The 24,513-nt window shown below is 37.9% G+C and overlaps 1 protein-coding gene across 2 annotated transcripts in view; it reads right to left on the reverse strand.

The window, feature by feature from the left end:
- The window catches only part of smg6 (SMG6 nonsense mediated mRNA decay factor), a 529,891-nt gene that overhangs the window by 419,542 nt on the left and 85,836 nt on the right, over positions 1-24,513 (reverse strand). For both annotated transcript variants that reach the window (XM_039757209.1, XM_039757208.1), the window contains exon 8: positions 15,533-15,793. In XM_039757209.1, the coding sequence (XP_039613143.1) occupies positions 15,533-15,793 (261 nt within the window). The remainder of the gene's footprint in view (positions 1-15,532; positions 15,794-24,513) is intronic.

Raw genomic sequence — 24,513 nt, forward strand, 5'->3', positions numbered from 1 at the left:
GCCTGTCCTTTTCTTTGCCAAACATAAGCAACATCCATGTACCCAAACAGTTCCAGTTTAGTCTCATCAGACTAAAAGCAAAGCAGACAAAGCACAGACTTCCAAAAATCATCTTTACATTTCAAATGTTCTGAGATATCCTGTATTTATTCAACCCGAGAGGGACCGCTACAGTATATGTAAACACATATAAACATGGCCAACAAGAAGGGGGTCCGAAAGAATCGAAGACTAAAGCTACATCCAAGCTGCGATCAGCAAGCCCTAGTTCGAGATACGGCCTCTCAGAGACAGACCTGGATCAGATGGGCAAAGTACAGACTCCTCGGGACCACGGTCCGCTACATCGCCGCCTGCTGAGAGCGAAAAGGGGAGCGAAGGTGCGATCGTGAGTGCAGATGTGGATAGCTCGCCGATTGGAGAGGATTACCTGAAACTGGAAAAGGCGGGGAGGTCCGCGGCTTCAGTTACGCAATCACGCGGGACTGGAGCAGCGGGGACACCGGCTTCAGCAGAGTCTGCTGCTTCATCTACAGTACAAGTAGGCACATTTGAGCTATCTGAACTGAAAGTGTTGCTCGCTGACCTCAGGCAAGATATAAAGAAAAGCGAAGGCTAATGAGAAAGCAACGGCAAAGGCACATGAGAGACTGAAACAGGAATGGAAACAGGAGATGAAACAGGCCAATGAATGTCTGCGACAGGAAATCCAACAGGCAAATGAAAGGCTTCAAAGAGGTACAGCTTGAACTTCGACAGGTGCTGGGTAAAATTGAAGAGCGCATTGAGAAAAACTCGGCTAAACTGAGCACGCTTGCTGATCGATTGGATCATCTTAGTGAGACATTCACGAATCGGATCGAAATAGCCGAACATCTAGCTGCCAGTGCCGAGGAAAGAGCAGTAAATGTCAGTTGAATGTAAAAACTCGGAGAAAAACTTGGAGACAGACTGGCTGCTTTAGAAGATGGGAATAGAAGGTATAATGTCAGAATTGAAGGCTTGCCGGAGAATCGAGAAAGTTTAAACCCGTGAAATTCGCAACTGAACTTTTTCTAAAATAATCGGGGACTTTAAAGCAGAATCTGAGATAGCAGCGGCTTACAGCGTCGCTGATCAAACACCGTCAGACCCGACCAAGATCTTTTATAGTCCGCTTTGAACGATTATCATTTAAGTTAGAGGTGATGGAACTCCTCAGGAAAAAAAGGAAGATATTATATATGAAGATTGCCACATTCGCGTCTTCCCTGACTTCTCTCCAGCAACAGCTATCAAACGCCGCCTTCTATAATATTAAACAGCGCTACGGCAAGCCAATGTCAAATACGGCCTCCTGTATCCGCAAAACTGAAAGTGGAATGGCAGGGCATTTCTATGTTTTCGCTAGCAAGGAGGAGGCAGAAAATGAGTTAAGAAAGCTGATCCCGGACTATTCTGATACATAATTGTGAGTCATGGCGGTAAATGATAAAGCTAGGATTAATAATCTACTGTCTGATCTATTTGTTTTAAAATACGGGTTTTTATCAGCATATATTCTCATATTCTTATATTATTATTACTTACTTATTACTTATCATTACTTAGTATTACTAGGGCTAAATGTTTGTGTTTTATTGTGCTTAATTACGTTTTCCTCCTCTTTTTTTTTTCTTTTCTAATTATTTCATGTGTACCCTAAATGAGACTGTTCAATATCATACCCTTGGTTTGCTGTTATTGCTATTACTGCATTAAGACTTGTTATGCTTGTTTTGGACACATCTTTAACACCATCACCTGGGTTTATTATCTGGGGATATCATCTTAATGCACTAAAATTGATGAAGATTATATGTATGTATGTATGTATATATATATATATATATGTATATGTGTATATGTATATATATATATATATATATTAAGTGCAAAATTCTTTTCTTTCTTTTTCCTCTTTTAAAGACTATATTGGTAACAGATATCTCTATCTTTTAACCTTAAAGCGCCACTGCATGGGGGCTTGATGTGCTTTGGACGTGCTCTGTCTCTGGGTATGTCAGAGGACTGGGACTGCATGAAGTGGGTTTTAGCCTCACCTGGGGAGGCAAAAAGGGAGGGTGGGGGTTAAGGGGAAGAGAAAGAGAGCAGGGTTGATCTATATCTAATCTATCATCTCAATCTTTATAATTATAACTATCAACGTAATAATAAGCTGCATGGCAACAACTCTTGGGGGAATAGGAAATTAAGACCTAAACTATTTCACTTCCAGTTAAGACTATAATATGACACCAAAAACTCAGAATCAGTGTCTCCATGATGGGACAGTTAACTTCGTAAGCTGGAATGTTAAAGGCCTGAATCACGAATTAAAGAGAAAGAAAGTACTTTCTCACCTAACAGGTCTAAATGCTAAAATAGTATTTTTACAGGAAACCCACTTACTAAGTAAGGATCAGTTCCGCTGCAAAAGACTGGACTGGCCAAATGTTCCATTCTAGTTTTACAAAGAAAACTAGAGGGGTGGGAATTCTCATACATAGAACAGTACCATTTGTAGCATCAGATGTAGTATTGGATCCTGAAGGGAGATATGTGATGGTCATGGGAGACTTATCTAACTGTAAAATGATTTTGATAAATGTTTATGCACCTAATGTTGATGATAAGGAATTTATACAAAATTTATTTGCATCCATTCCCAATCTGAACACTCATAAACTTATAATGGCTGGGGACTTTAATTGTGTTCTAAATCCACTTTTAGATAAGACTTCCTCCACAGGGGAACGCAACTAACACCGCAAAGATAATTACAAAGTTTATAACTGATCACAACTTATCAGATCCCTGGAGGATTTTAAACCCAAATTCAAGAACATATTCTTTCTACTCACCAGTACATCATTGCTACTCAAGGATTGATTACTTCTTTATAGATAATAACTTCTTGCCTAAGATTAAATCTTGTAAATACGATGCTATTGTTATTTCAGACCATGCTCCGATGATCTTGGAGCTGAAATTACTAAGCCCCATACACTCACCCGCAGATGGCGCCTCAATCCGCTTCTATTAGCTGACGAGAATTGTACTGAATTTATATCCAAACAAATTGAATTCTTTCTAGAGACAAATACATCCCCTGAGATCTCTGCAGGAACACTCTGGGAAACTCTTAAGGCCTTCTTAAGAGGACAGATTATCTCATATCTTTCCCACAGAAATAAATCCGAAGCGAAGAAAGTAGCAGAGATAAAAAGCGAAATTACTAAAATAGATGAAGAACATGCCAGACTACCAAGCGAGACTCTACATAAGAGGAGGCAGGCTCTACATTCAGAATTAAACCTCTTGACAACTAAAGAAACCGAACAACTAATTTACAAATCCAGACATCATTATTATGAACATGGAGAGAAAGCTAATAAGCTTTTAGCGCAACAAATTCACAAGCAAGAAGTGCAACGCAATCTCGTAATTACTAACACGAATGGAGATAAAATCATCGAACACAAAAATATAATGTGCACTTTTAGAGACTACTATAAATCCCTATATACTACTGAGTTTAAAGAAGACAATATACAATCTAATGCATTTCTGGATAAATTACAGATACCACAAATTGACGCTATTAGTGTGGAGGAGCTCGATAAACCTCTGTCATTATCAGAATTACTGGATGCTATAAAGTCACTCCAAGGTGGAAAAGCAGCAGGCCCTGATGGCTACCCTGCAGAGTTTTACAAGAAATTCTCCGCTCAGCTAGCTCCCTCCTATTAGCAACATTTACAGAAGCCAGAGATAACCAATCTCTTCCACAAACCTTTCGCCAAGCACTAATCACTGTCTTTCCAAAACAAAATAAGGACTTATTACAATGTGCATCATACAGACCAATTTCACTTCTGAATAACGACGTTAAAATACTCTCTAAAATCATAGCTAGAAGGATGGAGAAAGTGCTCCCTCAATAATATCACAAGACCAAACTGGATTTATTAGGGGCCGACACTTATCTTCAAATCTTCGACGCCTGTTTAATGTAATATACTCACCAACTAAATCAAACACCCCAGAAATATTATTATCATTGGATGCAGAAAAGCATTCGACATGATTGAATGGAAATACCTTTTACTATTTTGGAGAAGTTTGGGTTTGGCCCAACATTTGTGCATGGATTAAATTACTGTATACTAACCCAGAAGCTTCAGTTTGCATCAATAACATTTGCTCAGACTACTTTAAACTAGAACGTGGCACAAGACAAGGATGCCCTTTGTCACCACTGCTGTTTGCAATTGCCATTGAACCACTGGCAATACATTGTCGAAATACTGATCAGATAAAGGGGATTAGCAGAGAAGGACTGGAACAGAAAATCTCATTATATGCAGATGACATGGTACTGTATATATCGGACCAGAAAATTCTGTGCCTGCAGTCTTAGCAGCACTCACAGAATTTCAAAAGCTCTCTGGTCTCAGAATTAATCTGAATAAAAGTGTACTCTTTCCGTGAATTCGCAAGCATATAATATTAGATTAGACACCCTTCCTTTTATCATTGCAGAACAGTTTAAATACCTCGGGGTAAACATCACAAGTAAACATAAAGCTCTTTATCAAAAAATTTCGTGCCTGTATGGAAAAAATTAAACAAGACTTGCATAGATGGTCAACCCTTCATCTCACACTAGCTGGAAGAATTAACACTGTTAAGATGAATATTCTTCCTAAGCTCCTTTTTATTTCAAAACATACCAATATACATTAATAAATCGTTCTTTAAGCAATTAGATTCAACAATAACCTCATTTATTTGGAATTCTAAACATCCACGCATCAAAAGAGCGACCCTACAAAGACAAAAGGCAGAAGGCGGCATGGCTCTACCTAACTTCCAGTTTTATTACTGGGCAAATATACAGTCGATAAGAACCTGGACACAAATAGAAGAACATACACAGGCATGGACCGCAATAGAAGTAAAATCCTGCAGTACTTCTTTGTATTCCTTGCTTTGTGCTCCAATAAACACACGCTTATCGGCAATACACTAATAACCCAATTGTGCTCCACTCACTTAGAATCTGGAACCAATGTAGAAAGCATTTTAAGACGGAGAAGCTTCTTTCTGTGGCACCCCTGCAAAAGAACCACCTCTTTCAACCCTCACAAACATATGCAGTTTTAATATCTGGAAAAATTTGGAATTAACTTGCTTAGAGACCTTTATATAGACAACGCCTTTGCATCCTATGAACAATTACGTTCCAAATTTAACATTCCAGCTACAAATTTCTTTCACTATCTTCAAATCAGGAACTTTGTTAAACAGAACCTTCCAGATTTTCCTCATCTTGCACCCTCATCCACGCTGGAAAAATTATTGCTCAATTTCAAGGAGTTAGACTCCATCTCTACAATATATAAAATCCTTTTACAATCCCTTCCTTTCAAAGATCCAAGAGGACACTGGGAAAATGACCTCTCAATTAATATATCAGAAAAGGAGTGGAAAGTAGCAATGCAGAGAATTCACTCAAGCTCCATATGCAAAGCATACAATTATACAACTCAAAATTATATATCGAGCACATCTGTCTCGACTAAAACTCTCCAAAATGTTTCCAGGGCATGATCCAACCTGCGAACGTTGCAACCAAGCCCCAGCCTCACTAGGTCACATGTTCTGGGCCTGCTCCAAATTAACATTATTCTGGACAAAAATTTTTAATTACCTCTCAGACAGTCTTGGACTCACAATCCCTCCTAACCCATTAACAGCTGTGTTTGGGGTTCTTCCAGAGGGTCTTAAAGTGGAGAAAGACAAACAAACTGTGATTGCATTCACTACACTGTTGGCACGCAGACTTATTCTGATAAACTGGAAGAACCCAAACTCTCCTCTTTTAAGTCAGTGGGAAACTGATGTGTTATATTATTTAAAATTGGAAAAATCAAATACTCAGTTAGAGGATCTGTGCAGACTTTTTCAAAACATGGCAGGATCTAATCAGTAATATTTTGAAATGATTTTATAAAGCACAGAGAATTTGTTGATTTAGGTATTTTTAAAAGCCTTAAATTTTACACCGTTTGGCTTGCTCTCTCTCTCAAGGGTGGGGATCGATCTGTTCTTAGCATAATTCTTTTTTTTGTAAAAACTTGATTGCTATGTATTGATTGTAATAAAATTAATAAATAAATAAATAAATAAATACATTTCAAATGTTCACGGGCAAACCTCAGTCGGGCTGTGATGTGCCGCTCTTTGAGTAAAGGGGTTCTTCTGGGACGATGGCCGTGAAGCCCACCACGGTGAAGAGCCCTCACAACTGTGTTCCTTGAAACATCAACTCCAGAAGAGGCCAGGTCAGCAACAATCATCTTGGCAGATCTCCAGGGTTCCTTGCTGACATCTCTGACTATTTTTCTCTCCAGAGTTCTTGAAATCTTGCGCTTATGGCCACGGCCAGGTTTGTTTCTCACAGAATTTGTCTCCTTGTACTTGGCAATGATGCAACGTACAGCAGTTCTAGACACTGTGAATCGTTTGGAAATGGCAGTGTAGCCTTGCCCCTTACCACGAGCCTCTACTATCTTCTTTCTGAGCTTCAGACTGATTTCCTTTGTCTTTGGCATGGTCAGTAACAGTAGTCCCTCTCATGTGTTCAAGAGCCCTGTTCCTTGGGAGTCTTTTTATGCTGATTGAGTGTTGTTAGGAAGCCAATTGACTGCAGGTGTTGTTAGGAAGCCAATTGATTGCACAGATGTGGTTTCAAAGCTGATTGGTTAATTAGTGTAGGTGTGTTTTGAAAGCAAACATTAACATGGGGCTAATATTTTTGACCACCCCTTTTTTACTATATTTGATATAAAGCAAGACTAAAAATATATTTTATATTACAAAATGTATCAAAACCTAGTAAATAGCACTGGTGGATGTTTGATTATGTCAAGTTTCATCAATGTTGCAAACTTTGGGAAGAAGTTTAGAAAAATGTTCAATGATTCCAGGGGGACTAATAATTTTGGCCACAACGGTAGATATATATATATAGATATATATCTATAGATATAGAGAGATAGATATATATCTATAGATATCTATCTATAGATATCTATCTATATCTCTCTATCTATATCTATATCTCTCTATCTATATCTATATATCTATATATCTATATATATCTATATATATATCTATATCTATATCTATATCTATATCTATATCTATATCTATATATATATATAGACAGCAACACTCATCACTCACAACAGTGACAAAACAATTACATTGATAATCATGTTACATTATTTTCAAAATGTTTCCTTTTCTTTTTCATTACTTCTTTAACACACTACTTCTCCGCTATATATATATACACCCCGATCTACATACTGTCAAATAAACTAGCAACAGCTGCTCGCACCCCAAAGAAGAGATTTTATATATATATACTGCTCAAAAGAATTAAAGGAACACTTTTTAATCAGAGTATAGCATAAAGTCAATGAAACTTATGGGATATTAATCTGGTCAGTTAAGTAGCAGAGGGGGTTGTTAATCAGTTTCAGCTGCTGTGGTGTTAATAAAAATTAACAACAGATGCACTAGAGGGGCAACAATGAGATGACCCCCAAAACAGGAATGGTTTAACAGGTGGAGGCCACTGACGTTTTTCCCCTCCTCATCTTTTCTGACTGTTTCTTCACTAGTTTTGCATTTGGCTACAGTCAGTGTCACTACTGGTAGCATGAGGCGATACCTGGACCCTACAGAGGTTGCACAGATAGTCCAACTTCTCCAGGATGGCACATCAATATGTGTCATTGCCAGAAGGTTTGCTGTGTCTCCCTGCACAGTCTCAAGGGCATGGAGGAGATTCTAGGAGACATGCAGTTACTCTAGGAGAGCTGGAGAGGGCCATAGAAGGTCCATAACCCATCAGCAGGACCAGTATCTGCTCCTTTGGGCAAGGAGGAACAGGATGAGCATTGCCAGAGCCCTACAAAATGACCTCCAGCAGGCCACTGGTGTGAATGTCTCTGACCAAACAACCAGAAAGACTTCATGAGGGTGACCCAAGGGCCCCATGTCCTCTAATGGGCCCTGAGCTCACTGCCCAGCAGCATGTAGCTCGATTGGCATTCGCCATAGAATACCAGAATTGGCAGATGCACCACTGGTGCCCTGTGCTTTTACAGATGAGAGCAGGTTCACCCTGAGCACGTGACAGAAGTGAAAGGGTCTGGAGAAGCCATGGAGAACATTATGCTGCCTGTAACATCATTCAGCATGAGCAGTTTGGTGGTGGGTTAATGATTGTCTGGGGAGGCATATCCATGGAGGGTCACACAGACCGCTACAGGCTTGACAAAGGCACCTTGGCTGCCATTAGGTATCAGGATGAAATCCTTGGACCCATTGTCAGACCCTATGCTAGTACAGTGGCTCCTGGTGCACGACAATTCTTGGCCTCATGTGGTGAGAGTATGCAGGCAGTTCCTGGAGGATGAAGGAATTGATAGCATTGATTGGCCACCACACTTTCCTGACCTAAATCCAATGGAACACCTCTGGGACATTATGTTTTGGTCCATCCAATGCCACCAGGTTGCACATCAGACTGTCCAGGAGCTCAGTGATGCCCTGGTCCAGATCTGGGAGGAGATCCCCCACAACACCATCTGTCATCTCATTAGAAGCATGCACCGATGTTGTCAGGCATGTATACAAGAACACAGGGGCCATACAAAGTGCTGCATACAATTTTGAGTTGCTGCAATTAAATTTTGGCAAAATGGACTAGCCTGCCACATCATTTTTCACTCTGATTTTGGGGCGCCTTTGAATTCAGGGCTCTGTAGGTTGATCATTTTCATTTCCATCAAACGATGTGGTATCCTTTCGTTCCTAACACATTACCCAGTCTATATCAGTATAGCTATCCAGGAGGATTTCTTTTTCCAATTGAGATCTGATGTGTTTTCAAAGTGTTCCTTTAATTTTTGAGCAGTTTATATATATATATATATATATATATATATATATATATATATATATATATATATATATATATATATATATATGAGCAGAGGGGCTGTTTGCACACAGCCTGTTTGCCTAGAGGATATGGACGCTCCTCTAAAAAATGCCGATTTATCACAGTGCTTCGGAATACTTAAAAGCCCAAAAGCACGTATTGATTTTTTGATTGTTTGCCTTTCTCTCGCTCTCTCTCTCTCTGACATTCTCTGCTCCTGACACGCATTCTTTGAAGAGGAAGATATGTTTGCATTCTTTTAATTGTGAGAAAGAACTGTCATCTCTGTCTTGTCATGGAGCACAGTTTAAACTTTTGACTAAAGAGTTTTATTTCATGTCTAGAGGGATCTAATAATGTTAACAGTGTGGGAGAGTTTATAAGGGCTTAAAATATATAAAAATAACCATACAAACATATGGTTTCTACTTCGCGGATTTTCATCTATCGCGGGGGGTTCTGGAACGCAACCCCCACGATCAAGGAGGAATTACTGTATATATATTACACCCTTTGGGGTGCGAGCAGCTGTTGCTGGGCATGCCAGAATCCATCGAGAAGAAAACAGAAAAACATTATTTGTACAAATTCTTAATTTATCTATCCATTCCTAAATAATTAAATGGGCAGGCCATTTCGTATCAGTGCAATACGCTGCTTGTTAAAACGGATCACTTCCGCTCTTACGTGCATGTAGTGTTGCGTGGGCCTTATGAACTATCGTATCTGTTCAAGTTCTATTTAAATTTTAAATATAAGTAATTTTTATTTAGTTGACAAAAATATCTTTGGTGGGAATATAAGTAAAATTTAGTCATCAATGCATAAATTTTTATTCACCATAGAAATGTAAAGACTAAATTCAACTTACATTCCTACCAAATATGTTTCTGTTGACTAAATAGAAAAGATATATTTTTTCGAATCTGAGCGCACATTTTAGATAAACTTAACGCGCACTACATCGAGCCCCATGGTATTGTGCTCTGGCCTGCCTGCCTCAATAAGTCACCGTCGCCTCGCTCTTACTTTTTTACTGTTCATTTAATCATGGGCCTCTCTACAGTTTTGTTTGTTTTCGGGTTTTAATATTCATTAAATTTATGTATCATCTGGTCCATTGGCGGACCGCGCATCTCACACCTACGCCTTCAGTACTGCTTCGTCTGAATCAACCCGCCCCCTCAAAAACTAATTTATGGTTATAAAAACCATCTTAATATGCAGAAATACAGTATAAAGAGCCGCTGCATCGCAGATAGAATCACAACATTTTACTTACCAAAAATTCGGATTATTTGTAAACAAAATCCATCCTCCTCCCTTTCCTCAAAAACATTTCAATCATTCTGTCGTACGAATTATCCGTGCTCCTCAGTTCCATCAAAAAGTCCCTTTCTATTGCCATTGAAGCTAATGCTGAAAATCGAACCTGCGGCTTCTATCCAATCAAAGGGTCTGAATATGGTGACGTCGCCATACGCCTGCTAGAGGGCCGTACTGACACCAACTCAAAATCTGATTGGTTGAAGCAACAGGTTAATCAACATTTATTCTGTGTTAGAGTGCCTGCACAATGGATTGTAAAGTCCTCTCTGCCTGGCAACAAATTATGGCTGAAATGTGATTGTTTAAATGCTTTAATACGAAAATACATGCCTGGAAGCAGCACAACCATCGGAAAAGCTATGAAAGGAAGCGGACAGACTATTTTATATAGTTGTTTTTTCCTTTGCAGCTTCTTTTTCAATTCTTTATTAACCCCCTGCAGAGTTTTTTTTTTTAATTTCCTACCAATTTTAAATTTAGGTATGTACCTGTCCCACAAAATATGTAAAGCCTTTCTAAACCTGTTCCTCTGCTCCTCGAGTGTCTCAACACTTAAAAGCTTATGCCAGTTCAACCTCTTTGGACTTTGCTGCTTCTGATCAAAATTTGCCCTAACAAAGTTAAGCTTAACACTTTTAGTCTTGTATCTGTCCTACACCCTTAATTCTATCCTGAATATTACAAAATACTAAATCTAGATTTCCCACATTGGTTCTTTAACATACAATGTTAAAAAATAGTCACTGATTACTTTGAAAAACTCCTGCTCGTGTGCTCAACTATTTGCAAGGTTAGTCTAGTTAATAGTTGGGTAGTTAAAGTCCTCCATGATTATATTATCCCCCTGTAAGTTTGCCGTTTTAATATTACTAAAAATATTTGCTCTGAAATTACTGTCTGTATTGGACAGTCCATACCACACTGCTAAAATAAGGCCTCTTTCTATAATGCTTTCCAGGGAAAGTCACGTGTTCTCACTAAGATGAGGCTCATCGTCCAACTGAAGAGAGCATAAGCAGCAACCCACCTCATTTTCTATTCCGTTTGTCCTTCCTAAAAAATGTGTATCCCTCTATGTTATACTCATCCCCATCTCTGTTATTTAGCTAGGTTTCTGTTATTGCTATATCACAATTATACTCCACTACATACAACTCAAACTCACTTGCTTTGTTTTTGATATTCTAGCATTAACACTAGAATCCCTAAAGCCTGTGAAAATATTCATAATGCTGGGCCAGCTTAATTTTACTCACACCACCTCATCACTATGTTAACTGCGCTCCGATATCGCCTTTATTTTGCAAATGTGTCAATCAGCTGCAGGCAGTCAGCCTGCTATCCCATCACCCACCGAGGCAGCTGTAATTAGACACAAAATACTCATAGCTGAAGTCTGTTTAACTGGGAGTGATGTGTCTAAATTGTATAGGAAAATATATCGTTATTTGAAATACATACATTTCGTGTGTGTTCCGTGTCTATAATGATCTGTGTAAATGTAAGATGACATTTCTTGTGAAGCAAGAAATGTTGTACACATAAAACAGAAAAGTTTTCATGTTATAGTAATAACAACAAAATGCTGCAGTAAAGTGTGTAATGTATAAACACTGAAGTCCAAATATCAAATAAACACTTTCACAAAAGATATAAGAAAACAAGTGTGATTTTATTCAAGAATTAAACCAAAGAAAAAGAAATTGTTCACTTTACATGTTGCTGTAGGTGCAAGTAAAATTGAAGTGACTCGGCATTACAAATATTTTTGCAGGCCTCAGGGGTTCTAGAGTTAAGGCAAGCTATCATAAACTCCCTGTCTCCTAATTTAAACAATCCTCGACTAACTTACTCATAAACCTCAACAACATCTTGGTGGCCCTTCAGTTCAGATGTAACCCATCATGATTGAACAGGTCCCATCTATTCCAAAGAGAGTCCCAATGCCCCATCAACCTTTACCCTTCCATCCTACAATAAGATCTGTGCCACGAAATAATCTTTCTAATCTCCTCAGCATTCCTGTACTTGCGCGTAACAGAGGCAGAACTTTCATGAAGACTAGCTTGTCAGTTGTGCTCCCCAGCCTGGCACCTAACTCTTTAAATATGGATCAGAGAAATACGCATATCATGTATTCCAACATGGGCAATAACAACTAGTTCCACCCCCACTCTGGCCAAGAGCCTATCAACCTTTCCAGGGAGGTCTTCCACCTGGGCACCCAGAAGGAAACACACTCTGCGAGATTCTCTCTCTCTCTCACACACACAAACCTAAAATTCAATTTTCTTAATGCCTGTGTCTCCAACTATCACTACACCTCTCTTTCTGGGAATTGGTTTTGTGGTAGCCCGTTGGTGCTCCTCATGCCTGCCTACCACCTCAGAATCTTCAGAGACATTGTCCAGCTCCACAATGACCTGAAAACTGTGTGACACTTTCAATTCTGGGGTTGATGCCAATAGACAATGTACACCCTTTACCTTGCACCTTGTGACCATGACTCACCAATCTCTACCTGTCTGGTCTGAAATCTTCTCCCACACCACCTTAGAGGTGCACACTATCTCTCTAAAGGATGCATGGGCTAGGTCCATCAATTCTGTATTACAACACAGGCTAAACAACTCTTTCTCCAATTCAATGACCCTGAGCTTGAGGTGCGGGATCAGCTGGCATCTCCTGTAGATGTGGCCCTCATGCAAGACTGGCTCCTCCAAGCCATTCTCTAAAAAAGTCCAACATCCAATAGGACTTTGCACTGGCCTTATTATTAAAATTTGACTTTGAACTACTAAAATTGCTGAACTTTTTTTTTTAATTAAAGTTAAATGAAATAAAAACATTAAGCCAAAAAATTCAAGAACTGATAGTTTTTACACCTGACTCCTTAATACTAGAATTACCAGAGCCTACGAAAAAACTCGTAGATCTGTCCCACCTTAAATCGCTTCTCACCTCTCCGTCAGCGTCTTTTGTCCTTAAATGTGTTGATAAGCAGCAAGCATTCGGTTATCACATCCCCCACCTGCGCACAGTTTTCTCAGCTCAAGTCTGTGTACCAGGGTGTCAGTTCCTTGGAATTGTATAGAGTGAGAAGTCAAGCAAAATCTCACCTTTTATAAATCTCTATATATAATCTTCATTTGGATCTTGATCTTTGTTTGTCCGCGAATGAATTAGAAGAAGCACTAGATGGCAGTAGAGAGACAGCTAAAACATAGGCATTGCATTAACAATCTCCTCCAGGCTTATACTACTGAAGACTATAGTACTGCAGTCACACCTCAAAACACAGACATTCAAACTAAACAAATTGTTGTGTTTTAAATTAACTAAAGAGATCTTCATTTAGATCTTTATCTTTGTCCGCAAATTCCACGCATGCGTAGACCACCTCCCAGTTTAGTACATTGTTGTTACTCACGGATGTCAACAATGTGCCGGAATAACGAAATGGGTGGTGGACAGTGTTACGCTGGTTAGCTCCTGAGGCCTGGTTAGAGAATGAGATTGTCGAAGATAAAAGGTACGTGCCTACGTAACGTATGAATGAAAGAAAGACAGTGGGTAAAATGAATGACAACATAACAGCACGTTCCGGAAATTATTACTGTTACGTTGTAGCCGGCGAGGGCTGCGCGTCTCACAGTTGTACCGTGGCTTGCTCACATGTCAGTGAAGTGATCCCTATTTATGCTTTAAAGAGCCTGGATAACTATGTGTCCCCCTTTTATAACCGTTGCTCCGTGTATATTGCCTCACTCTTTGGATTGCCACAAAGCAACCTGCAAGATTGGAGAAAGGTTGAGAAGAGATTGTGAGAGGAAACGACAGCATCGTGAAAACGAGATGGACTGTGAATGGACAGAAGCACAAATGTTCCTACACCACCACATAATTACGATTCGGACAGTGATTCCGAGTAGGCCGTTCCTATCGAATCAATATCTAAGGGTTTTCTTTTGTAATTTTGTTTCCCAGTTAGAGCATAGAAAACCTGTTTACCTTTTAAATACGTTTTTTAACATTATTAGAGCCCTCTAGACATGAAAGAACACCCTTTAGTCAAAAGTTTAAACTGTGCTCCATGACAAGACTTTCTCACAATTAAAAGAATGCAAACATATCTTCCTCTTCAAAGAGGTGCACAGAGAATGTCAGAGAGAGAGAGAGAGAGAAGCAAACAATCAAAAATCAATACGAGCTGTTGGCCATTTAAGTATGCGAAGCACCGCGATAAAGCGGCCGCAAGAAAAAGGGAGCAATGTGCAGGTGGTCTTTCAGCATTTTTGAGAGAAGCGTCCGTATCCTTTAGGCAAACAGCCCCTCTGCTCACACCCCCTCCGTCAGGAGCAGAGAATGTCAGAGGGAGTGAGAGAGACAGAGAAAAGCAAACAATCAAAAGTCAATACATGCTGTTAGAGCTTTTAAGTGTGCAAAGCACTGCACGGGAAGCATATCGTATATCATTGAGGAGTTTTATTTAATACGTAATACATGCTCTGATTGGGTAGCTTCTCAGCCATCCGCCAATAGCGTCCCTTGTACGAAATCAACTGGGCAAACAAACTGAGGAAGCATGTACCATAAATTAAAAGACCCATTGTCCGCAGAAATCCGCGAACCCAACAAAAAATCTGTGATATATATTTAGATATGCTTACATTTAAAATCCGCGATGGAGTGAAGCCGCGAAAGTTGAAGCGCGATATAGCGTGGGAACACTGTATATCAAGAAGCATTGTATCAACCTACTTTATATCCTTTCTGCCAAGATTAAATTTGAGGATTTTTAATAACACTGAACAAGAATGAATATTAATATTTATAAGCAAACACAAAAGTGTCTAATTAAACTAAAAAGTGAATCCGTAAATCTGTATCAAGTACATTTTTTAACAAGGTTATCACTCTGGAAAACAGTCTATACTATACAAGTTAACAAATACAGTACACTTCTCCAGGACAAGGACACGATAAATTTTTCATTTACTTAAATTAAATTTAACCTAATATACTAAACAAAGATGTTTAGCCTCCTAGATTTAAGAACATCAATCACCATTTTCACAGAGAATCCTGGTTTCAGTTTTTAAAACAGAGGGGTGGTGTGAGTCAGAGGTGGACTGACTACTCTTATACAGGTGGACTCACCTCACTTGGTGTCAAGTACCCAAAATCTTTGTCTTGTTCCAGCTCCCTAGTGCATTCCACTCCTTTTGTGGACTGACTTTTCCTCCTGCCCTTAGGCCGCACCCAGATCTCCACACGGGCTGTTTCATCTCCAAAGTGTCCAAGAGATGATCTCACTCCTGAGCCTCCTGAACCCCGACTCCAGAGTCCAAGTTTGAAACCAGAAACTTCTTCTCTATCCTGAAGCACTTGTTGCTGTCGCCGACGCTCCAGCTGGTCAGCCTAGGTGAAGAATATCATCTATTAAATATAGCATAGAACCTCTAAAACCAGAGCTTTCCAAAAGAAAGTTTAATCAAATTCCTTTTCTGTCTGAATATAATATTAACAGAATATATATTGCATTACATGAAAATAAATTAAAAAATTTGTAATGTTCCTGCTTAAAGCAGCAGTGAATAACTAAGACGACTCACTCGCTGGTACTTTTTGATTCTGACAGTCTTGATTTGTGCCTGTTCAATAGCTTACAAATCTTAATTCAAACTAACTGGTTATGTTTTATTTCTACATCATTGTTTTGAAAATCATCAGATAATGTAAAATAACCTTTTCAAAACAGTACAAGTGCAGATTTAACAGTACATATGAGCATTTGGCTGCATTAAATAAATCTCTCCCACTTACAGATAACTATTGTTTAGATAAATTTAAAAAATAGCAAGTATTCTGCTTTTAATGTTGAGTCAAGGCATAGAATGACTATGTGGCTAAGAGTAACTTTCTATATTTACTTTGGTGTTTAATGTCATAATTACTTTTATGGCAAACATACCGCAATATTCTTCAAATTCAAGAAATGCTGCTGTGTCATTTTCAGTTCTAAATAATACCATTGACAGGGGGCGATTAAAATGTTTTGAGCCAGACCTGGCCTTTTAAGAGTTAAAGGATTAACTCCTTTATACCAAAATGCTTTGTGATACTGTGTTTTATAGGTTGTGTTTATTGTTTCAGAACCAAGTTGACACAGATACCAAAAAGTACCATGCTATCACTGAATCTCTAAAGTTGCAGAACCATTAGCTTTAAGAGACGCATTTTTGCCTAGGTAATGTGTACCTGGCACCAGGACCAGATCATATGCCACAGTTAAGAGATATGCTGGAGAATTTCCAAAATGTAACAGTTTGTCTATTGAAATTTAGAGAACCAAAGTGCGGGGGTGTGTGTGTGAGAGAGAGAGAGAGATACAAGATACCATAAGGATTAATTATGCATCAGATGAAAAATTAAACATGAGCAAGGTCCATGCATTACTTCTGAAACGCAGCATACCCACATCCAACTGAATAGCTTTGTACATGTTACAACAGTATTAGTGTTCATAAGGAGTGAGCAAAAGATAAAACATTTTAATTTTATAGATCTTTCTCTTTATAGGTTTGAATCAAAATTTTATTAGCCTTACCAGAATTAATAAAACTAGAAAGGGAAAAATGTATTCTGACTAGAAAAATATCTTAAGTCAAGGTACCCATTTACTGTATAAGGATCAATTTAATAGGAATCAATAGTTTGGTTGTTAAAAAAAAAAAGAGAAGAGAAGAAATAAAACTGCTCATTGTAACTAAACATTTTTAAAATATTATTATTACTTGACATACACAAGGTTTAAACAAGAAATTATATTAAAACAATTATCGATATACCACACATGATGTCAAACTATTTCAACAGTTCTTTTTAAAGGGGGTGGACCTTTTTTATATTTTCTTTTATTTTGCAGATGGGCTTGAACCACAGTGTTTTTTTGTTAATAGTGTGTTCATAACAGCTAATGGCAAGAGAGGAATCTTTTATTAAGAACGGGACTGTGAATTTTTTACAAGGAAGCCTACTTTTTTTATTTTTTTCCCCCCAAGCTGTTTTGTTTTTTGTTTTTTTAATTGTTTTGCAAACTCTGTAAGTGACTGGCACTTTGAATGTACAATGCAAGCTTAAAAGGTATTTTTATTAAACTGTTTTTTTGTTTTAAACTTTTTTCCAACCTATGCAAGTAACTGGCACTTTTATATGTTTTAAAAGGATGTCTTTTTGTTTCCAGATATTTTGCAACCTCTATGTATTTATACTGAATTTTGGAAAAATGTAACTAACAAATAATACTGTATATATATATATATATATATATATATATATATATACTGTGTATATATATATATATATATATATATATATATATATATATATATATACTATATATATATATATATATATATATATATATATATATATATATATATATACTGTGTATATATATATATATATATATATATATATATATATATATATATATATATATACTGTGTGTATATATATATATATATATATATATACTGTGTATGTATATATATATATATATATATACTGTATGTGTATATATATATATATATATATATATATATATATATACTGTATATATATATATATATACTCTGTATATATATATATATATATATATATATATATATATATATATATATATATATTAAGATCACAGAAGACACTTAAAAGACCAGCAAGACAAAAGAGATTGGCCGCGAAGTGTCTCACAGGGACCTTAAACATGAGACCCCAGGACCATCTAGCGGGGACACAGAACATGAGATTCTTGCAAGACACGCCCTACTTATAAACAATATCAAATAAGACCACGGGCAGCAAAACACTCAGTCGTGTAAAGGCACGGAGCATACACAGATCCAGGACACTCAGCACATATAAAGCCTATAAGGAAAATACATTATAAATGAAATGTCGACAACTAAGCAAAGAAGAAAGTAGCGCAGAAGAAAGAGACTCAAAAGCGTTGGAGAGAAAAAAAAGAAAAAGAATAATCTAGGTGCAAACTCAGAAAATAAGGAAAGTAATTATCAGCCTGAACAAGTGGAATTGAAAAAAAGCATGTCCAATCAGGCTCAGAAATAAAAGACAGAGAGTAAAAGACAAAGTATTCAGCTTTAGTCAATCTATAACTGAAAAATTGGCTAGTCTAATTTCATTCTTTTACATTTGTTAATGGCATCCTTCATCCTGATTTGTACAATGGCCTGGAGATGGACCGAAGCCACTGCCAATCATTAAGTTGCCCAACAAAATTTGCCATGTGCATTTAAAAAACACACAAGAAAGACAAATGCAAGCAAGCAGTTAAACCACACATACAACACTGCAGAATACAACTATTCATATGGTAAAAGCTTAGTTTAATTTTTTTGGATTAGACTACATGGCAACCTATTACACTTATACCAGCCAACTGCAACATTATCTTTTTAAGAAAACCTCATGAGGATATTTCTAGGAGAAGCCAGTAGGCCAAACATGCCTATGTCACATGCCAGATGTGGCCTGGGGATTTTGAGCAATAAACTAAAAGCAAGTGCTGAGGCTTGTCTTCCCCAGCAATCGTTACAAACACTCCCTGTACTTCAACATGATGGAAAGATGCTATGGGAGGGTGCAAGGACAAAGTTACCGAACTAAAGTCATTGGTGATTAAACTCAGGATGGATATTCAAGGCAAAACAGACAAACAGAGCCAGAATATGAAGGATCTGGAGGTACATTCAATTAATAATCTCGAAGTTAAATTGAAAGAAAATTTAGCATCGATGAAAGCATGGAGGAAAAAAAAAAGAATTGGGGCTGACCTGGACGGGTGAAGCACATACCTACAACTTTCACTGAGCAGACAGAACAAATAACATTTGCTGCCATTAAAAGAATAACTGCTCTAAAATCCAAATGTAATTTGCTTTATAATACATTTGTAGTATCTGATGCAAGACAAAGTGGGTACTGCCCATTCTGGTAGGTTTTAGAGGTACACCAGACATCTTAAGAAAGTATATTTACCAGGGATACAGACATCCAGTTGCATAAAGCCCCCACTTCTATTCCAAACAAAATGACTGAACTCTAGCATGTACCAAGATCTGCCTGGACTATATCTGATAGGAAAGGTGTAAATCACAGTTGCACTGACATCTCTCCAGAGGCCCATTGCAGGCCTCTTAAGCAAGAAAGTGCAAAATGAACTAAAGCACGGACAAAGACCTATAATTCAAGAATGACAACTAAGACGGACAGGGGAACTTTTAGAAAACACTGATGTATAGCTGGTAGTGACTTTATACCAATTACAAGAAAGTTTAACTTTCCTTCAAAACTCTCTGCACCATCCTGAAGAAACTTTCTGGGATATTCATTGGACACTCACTGAACTCCCTGAGGATTCTCCCAGGATTGGGGAAATATGATCTTCTGAAACTTGGTCTCTGAAACCTAAGAATAGTGCTGGGTGGTATACTGGTCCATACCGAAAAACGTTTTTATTTTTGTTATGATATGGATTTTTCTTATACCGCAACACCGGTTTAAATTGCATAAACGACGGTCGGAATGTGGTGCAGCAGTAAACTGTTCAAGTGGGGACCTTTTTCACTGCTACACCGCTAATCACAGAGGTGTTGCACAGGAGCTCTTTTTCACTGCTACACCGCTAAACAGGTAGTGGTAGTGTAAGTATTGCGCGGTGAAAATGGACATAGAACATTCCGAAACTGAAGCTTCAGCTGACAATAAAGTTGAACATGATGACACAGAAGAACTTTTGCCGAAAAAAAGGAGTCCCGTCCGTTGCCTCGAGATACTTTGGTTTTAAAAGGTCAGATGTGGACCATTATGTTCATATGTCTAAATACAGTTTTTATACTACTGGATAATACTGCAAGCCAAGTTGTACTTGTTTTATTTGTTTTCAGTACAGTGTAATGTACCTGGGTACTGTGTAATAGTGTGACGACATGTTGACTTGATTCTCGACATTTCCACTTTAACCTCAATGCTTATGACAAGAATAAACTCGACATTTCTACTTTATTCTTGCCGTTTATGTCAAGATTAAAGTTGACATGTTGATTTTATTCTCGTAATGTGTCATTAAAGTAGAACATCGTAAACTAAACTTCATAGTAAAATGAACATTTAATTTACTAGATTTTCTCAAACCCTGTCATAAGTTATATAGCACATTAAATGCTTTGTGTTAAGTGTTCCTCGAGCCATGTTAAATCAGTATGTGCTTCTTAAATTGACTTCCTCTTGTACTGAGGAGGTACAGGCAGTGATCGCCAAACAGAATACATTCACTTCATGATATTCCTGCTCTCTGAACATTTAGAATGCTGATAAATACTTGATATAATTTTCATGATGAAATGCATTAAAGCATGTATTAATCATGTGGGGGCACGGTGGCGTGGAGGTTGCACTGCTGTTGGATGTGGGGTTTTGTTATGCTATATTGACCCTGCTAGTGTATGTTTTGCTCGTATTCACCCTGCGATGTGCTGGCGACTCGTTAAGGATTTGCTCCTGCCTCGTACACAATGCTTGCTGGGATGGGCGCAACCCTGAATGGATGGCATAATTAAACATGTATAACGAAGATATTTTTAAAGGTCTGAACACTCCATGGGCTAAGTTTATAACTAATTTTAATTTCACAAAGATGTTTATCATGTGGTGATTGGTTATGTGGAGAAAGAAAAAGGAAGGATAGGAACTGGGGTTTTGGTACTTCAGACAGACAGCACACGTACAAAAAAGAAAGCCTGTTCAGAAGAACATTCATTGAATTCTGTGTTCGTGTCTCTGACCACCAGGTCACAAACCCAACATTTACATAATATTTAAGTTAAACCTTTGCGATACCCATTCATACATCCAGTTTTTTAGAACCTCGTCACACCTGCCATAAAATTCTCTACACTGAACATACACCTGGGGACCCCTTACTGCGAGGGAGCAGCACTACCATGCATGTATAATACCTGCTTTAATGTATTTTGTCATGAAAATGATCTCAAGTGTTTATCTTAGCATTCTAAATTTTCAGACAGCAGAAATATCATGAAGTGAATGTATGCTGTGCAGTGATCGCTGCCGGTGCCTCCTCTTAGTGTGGAGGAAGTCAGTTTAAGAAGCATAGTGATTAACAACTGGGTCGGGGAACACTTAATACAAAGCATGTAATGTGCTGCATTAACTTATGACGGGATTTGAGAATATCTAGTAAATTAAAAATTGATTTTAGGATGAAGTTTAGTTTACGACATTCTACTTTAATTATAAAAATAAACGATGAGAATAAAGTGAAAATGTCGACTTTAATCTCAACAGAAACTGCGAGAATAAAGTGGAAATGTTGACTTTAATCTCAACATAAGCGTCAAAATTTCAGGTGACTACCTGTTGAACCTCATCGAGAGAATGCCAAGAGTGTGCAAAGCAGTAATCAGAGCAAAGGGTGGCTATTTTGAAGAAACTAGAATATAAAACATGTTTTCAGTTATTTCACCTTTTTTTGTTAAGTACATAACTCCACATGTGTTCATTCATAGTTTTGATGCCTTCAGTGAGAATCTACCAATGTAAATGGTCATGAAAATAAAGAAAACACATTGAATGAGGAGGTGTGTCCAAACTTTTGGCCTGTACTGTATATAGCTTAGCTTGAAGCAAGGTCCATATTAATGCCGTTGCCTAAATGATGGTTCAGTTGGTAAAGATGTCGTCACCAAGTTGCACTTGTTTTATTTTATTTTAATTTGGTGAATACTGTGTAATGCACCTGGGCTTGAAGTAATAGTGCAACTATTAGTAATAATACTATTATTTTTTTTATTGTTATTATTTATTAGTAAAATCTGTTCAATAAAAAGGCTCTATATTTTGACTGCATCTGTCATGCATTGTGATTCCTTCTCATCTTATGTGCCACCCCCTTGAAAACTATCACTTTATGGGGCCATGCAAACCTGAATTAATACTTGTGTGCACATTAAAAAAATTTTTTGTACAATGCTCATGACAGTGGAATAGGTTATTCTTAGCCAGTCTACTGCAGTAACTGCAGTGGAAAACGTGGTTAACATCCACTCATGCATGGGAAAAAAATACCGTTGAATACCGTGAAACTGGGATAATTTAGAAAAATACTGTGATATAGAATTTTGGTAATACCGCCCACCCCTACCTAAGAAGTTATGAGCCACCCTCTCCATGAGGAGCTGAAAAGGTGAAACTCTCTTCTATTTGTGAACCTGAAGCTGAGACACAGTCTGTCAAACCAAGGCTGTGTGCCAATAGTCTGACAGGCCATGAAGGGAACTTCAACATCTAAACTCTTCAGGCAGAATGAACAATGCCTTTTCCCTATGAGGTGACAAAAGACAGCAGAAGGCAAGCAAAGGAACCAGAAGCACAGCACTGACAAAGATCCAGCCAACTCAAAGACTGCACCTATGCATGCCATTGGAACCTGTGGAGAAACAACATCACATATCATCCATAAAGAATTGGTATCATAAAATTATTTATCTGTGCCAAGGTAAAGTAGACCAGTAAATACCAGTAAACAGCCAGTCTATACAAGTTTGTTGTCTAGTTCAGGGGTCCAAAACTCTGACTGTAGATTTCCATTCTAAACCTTTTCTTAATTAGTGACTGGTTTTCGCTGCTAATTAACTTTTTTTTTTTTTTTAATTTTAATTGACTTGCGCGTGAAGACTCAGACCACTTAATTGCTTCTTTTTCCTTAATTAGCAGCCAACAATAATGAGATACAAAATGAGCCAAAACATGACAAACAATATCGGAAAATAAAGAAACATGAAGGTCTCGTGAATCTGCTCAGGTCCCCAAAACATTTTAACAGTGCACTTAAAAAAAGAGAAAATCAATGATTTCAGAAATACATGCTTATGCACACTAAGAGCAGCAACAAGCCATGGAATTAACACTAGAATTACCAAAGTTTACGAGAAAACACGTAAATCCGGCCCACCTTAAATCCATTTACAACTCTCCATTCAGCGTCTTTTGTCTTGTAAATGCGTCGATAATCCCAAGCAGCCGGCTATACCCCACCCCACCACCGCCGGAGGAACTACAAAAACCTCTCCCAAATGAAGCCTTGTTTATCAGTGAGTCAGGTACCTAAGCTAAAAAATAGATTAATAGACAGAGATAGATAGATACTTTATTAAACCCAAGGGGAAATTCACAATGCATTTCACGTGTGTTCCATGTCCACAAAGATCTGTGTAAGTGTAGGATGACAGAAATGTTGAACACATACCTAAAAGAAAAACTTTTTCCATGTTTTAGTACTAACCACAAAATGTAGACATGAAGTGTATAATGTGTGAAGACTGAAGTCCAAATATCAAATAAGCACTTTCACAAAAGATATAGTATAACAGAACAAATGTGTTTTTTTCCCCCAAGACTATAACCGAAGAAAAAGAAATCAGGTTAGTGTTGCTTGTTGTCCTGACTTCTCGGGTAGTATACTGGTTAGAACTGCTGACTCCAATTCAGAAGTTTCTGGGTTCGAGTCTTAACGTCTCCCAAAATAAACGTTTTGAGTGGAGAGCTGTTCTTATTGTTACTATTCCACTTTAAAAACATACATTTGATTTGAGTCTGTAATAGACAGTGTAAATGTATGGTACTTGTAAAGGTTAGCGTTTCTTTTTTATTCAGTTTTATTCTCTCAGTCGCGTTCACGCTCGCCCTGATCTGACATGGTCGTTTTCAAATAAAGACGCGCTATAACAGAGGTGAGCTCTGGTCGAAGAAAGAGAACAGAAGCCCTCCCCGTAAGAAACATCCACTTACATATAAAAACAACGCAGCTGCACCAGGTGTAAAGGCGAAAGATGGCACCATTTTGATACAGGACGAAGTCCGGCGTCATCCTGCCAATCACCTGTCCTTGAAAAAAACAGCATGGCTTACAGAGTTCGCTAACGTTTCATGCAAACTCATGTTTGTGATTATGTTTTGTGATGGTCTTTACATAAGAAGCATTTATATGTTACTTATATAAAACCCAGATCGGATGTTACTTATCTGGATTAAATTACTTA

Source organism: Polypterus senegalus, chromosome 6 (genome assembly GCF_016835505.1).
Source record: "Polypterus senegalus isolate Bchr_013 chromosome 6, ASM1683550v1, whole genome shotgun sequence".
Lineage (NCBI taxonomy): Eukaryota > Metazoa > Chordata > Cladistia > Polypteriformes > Polypteridae > Polypterus > Polypterus senegalus.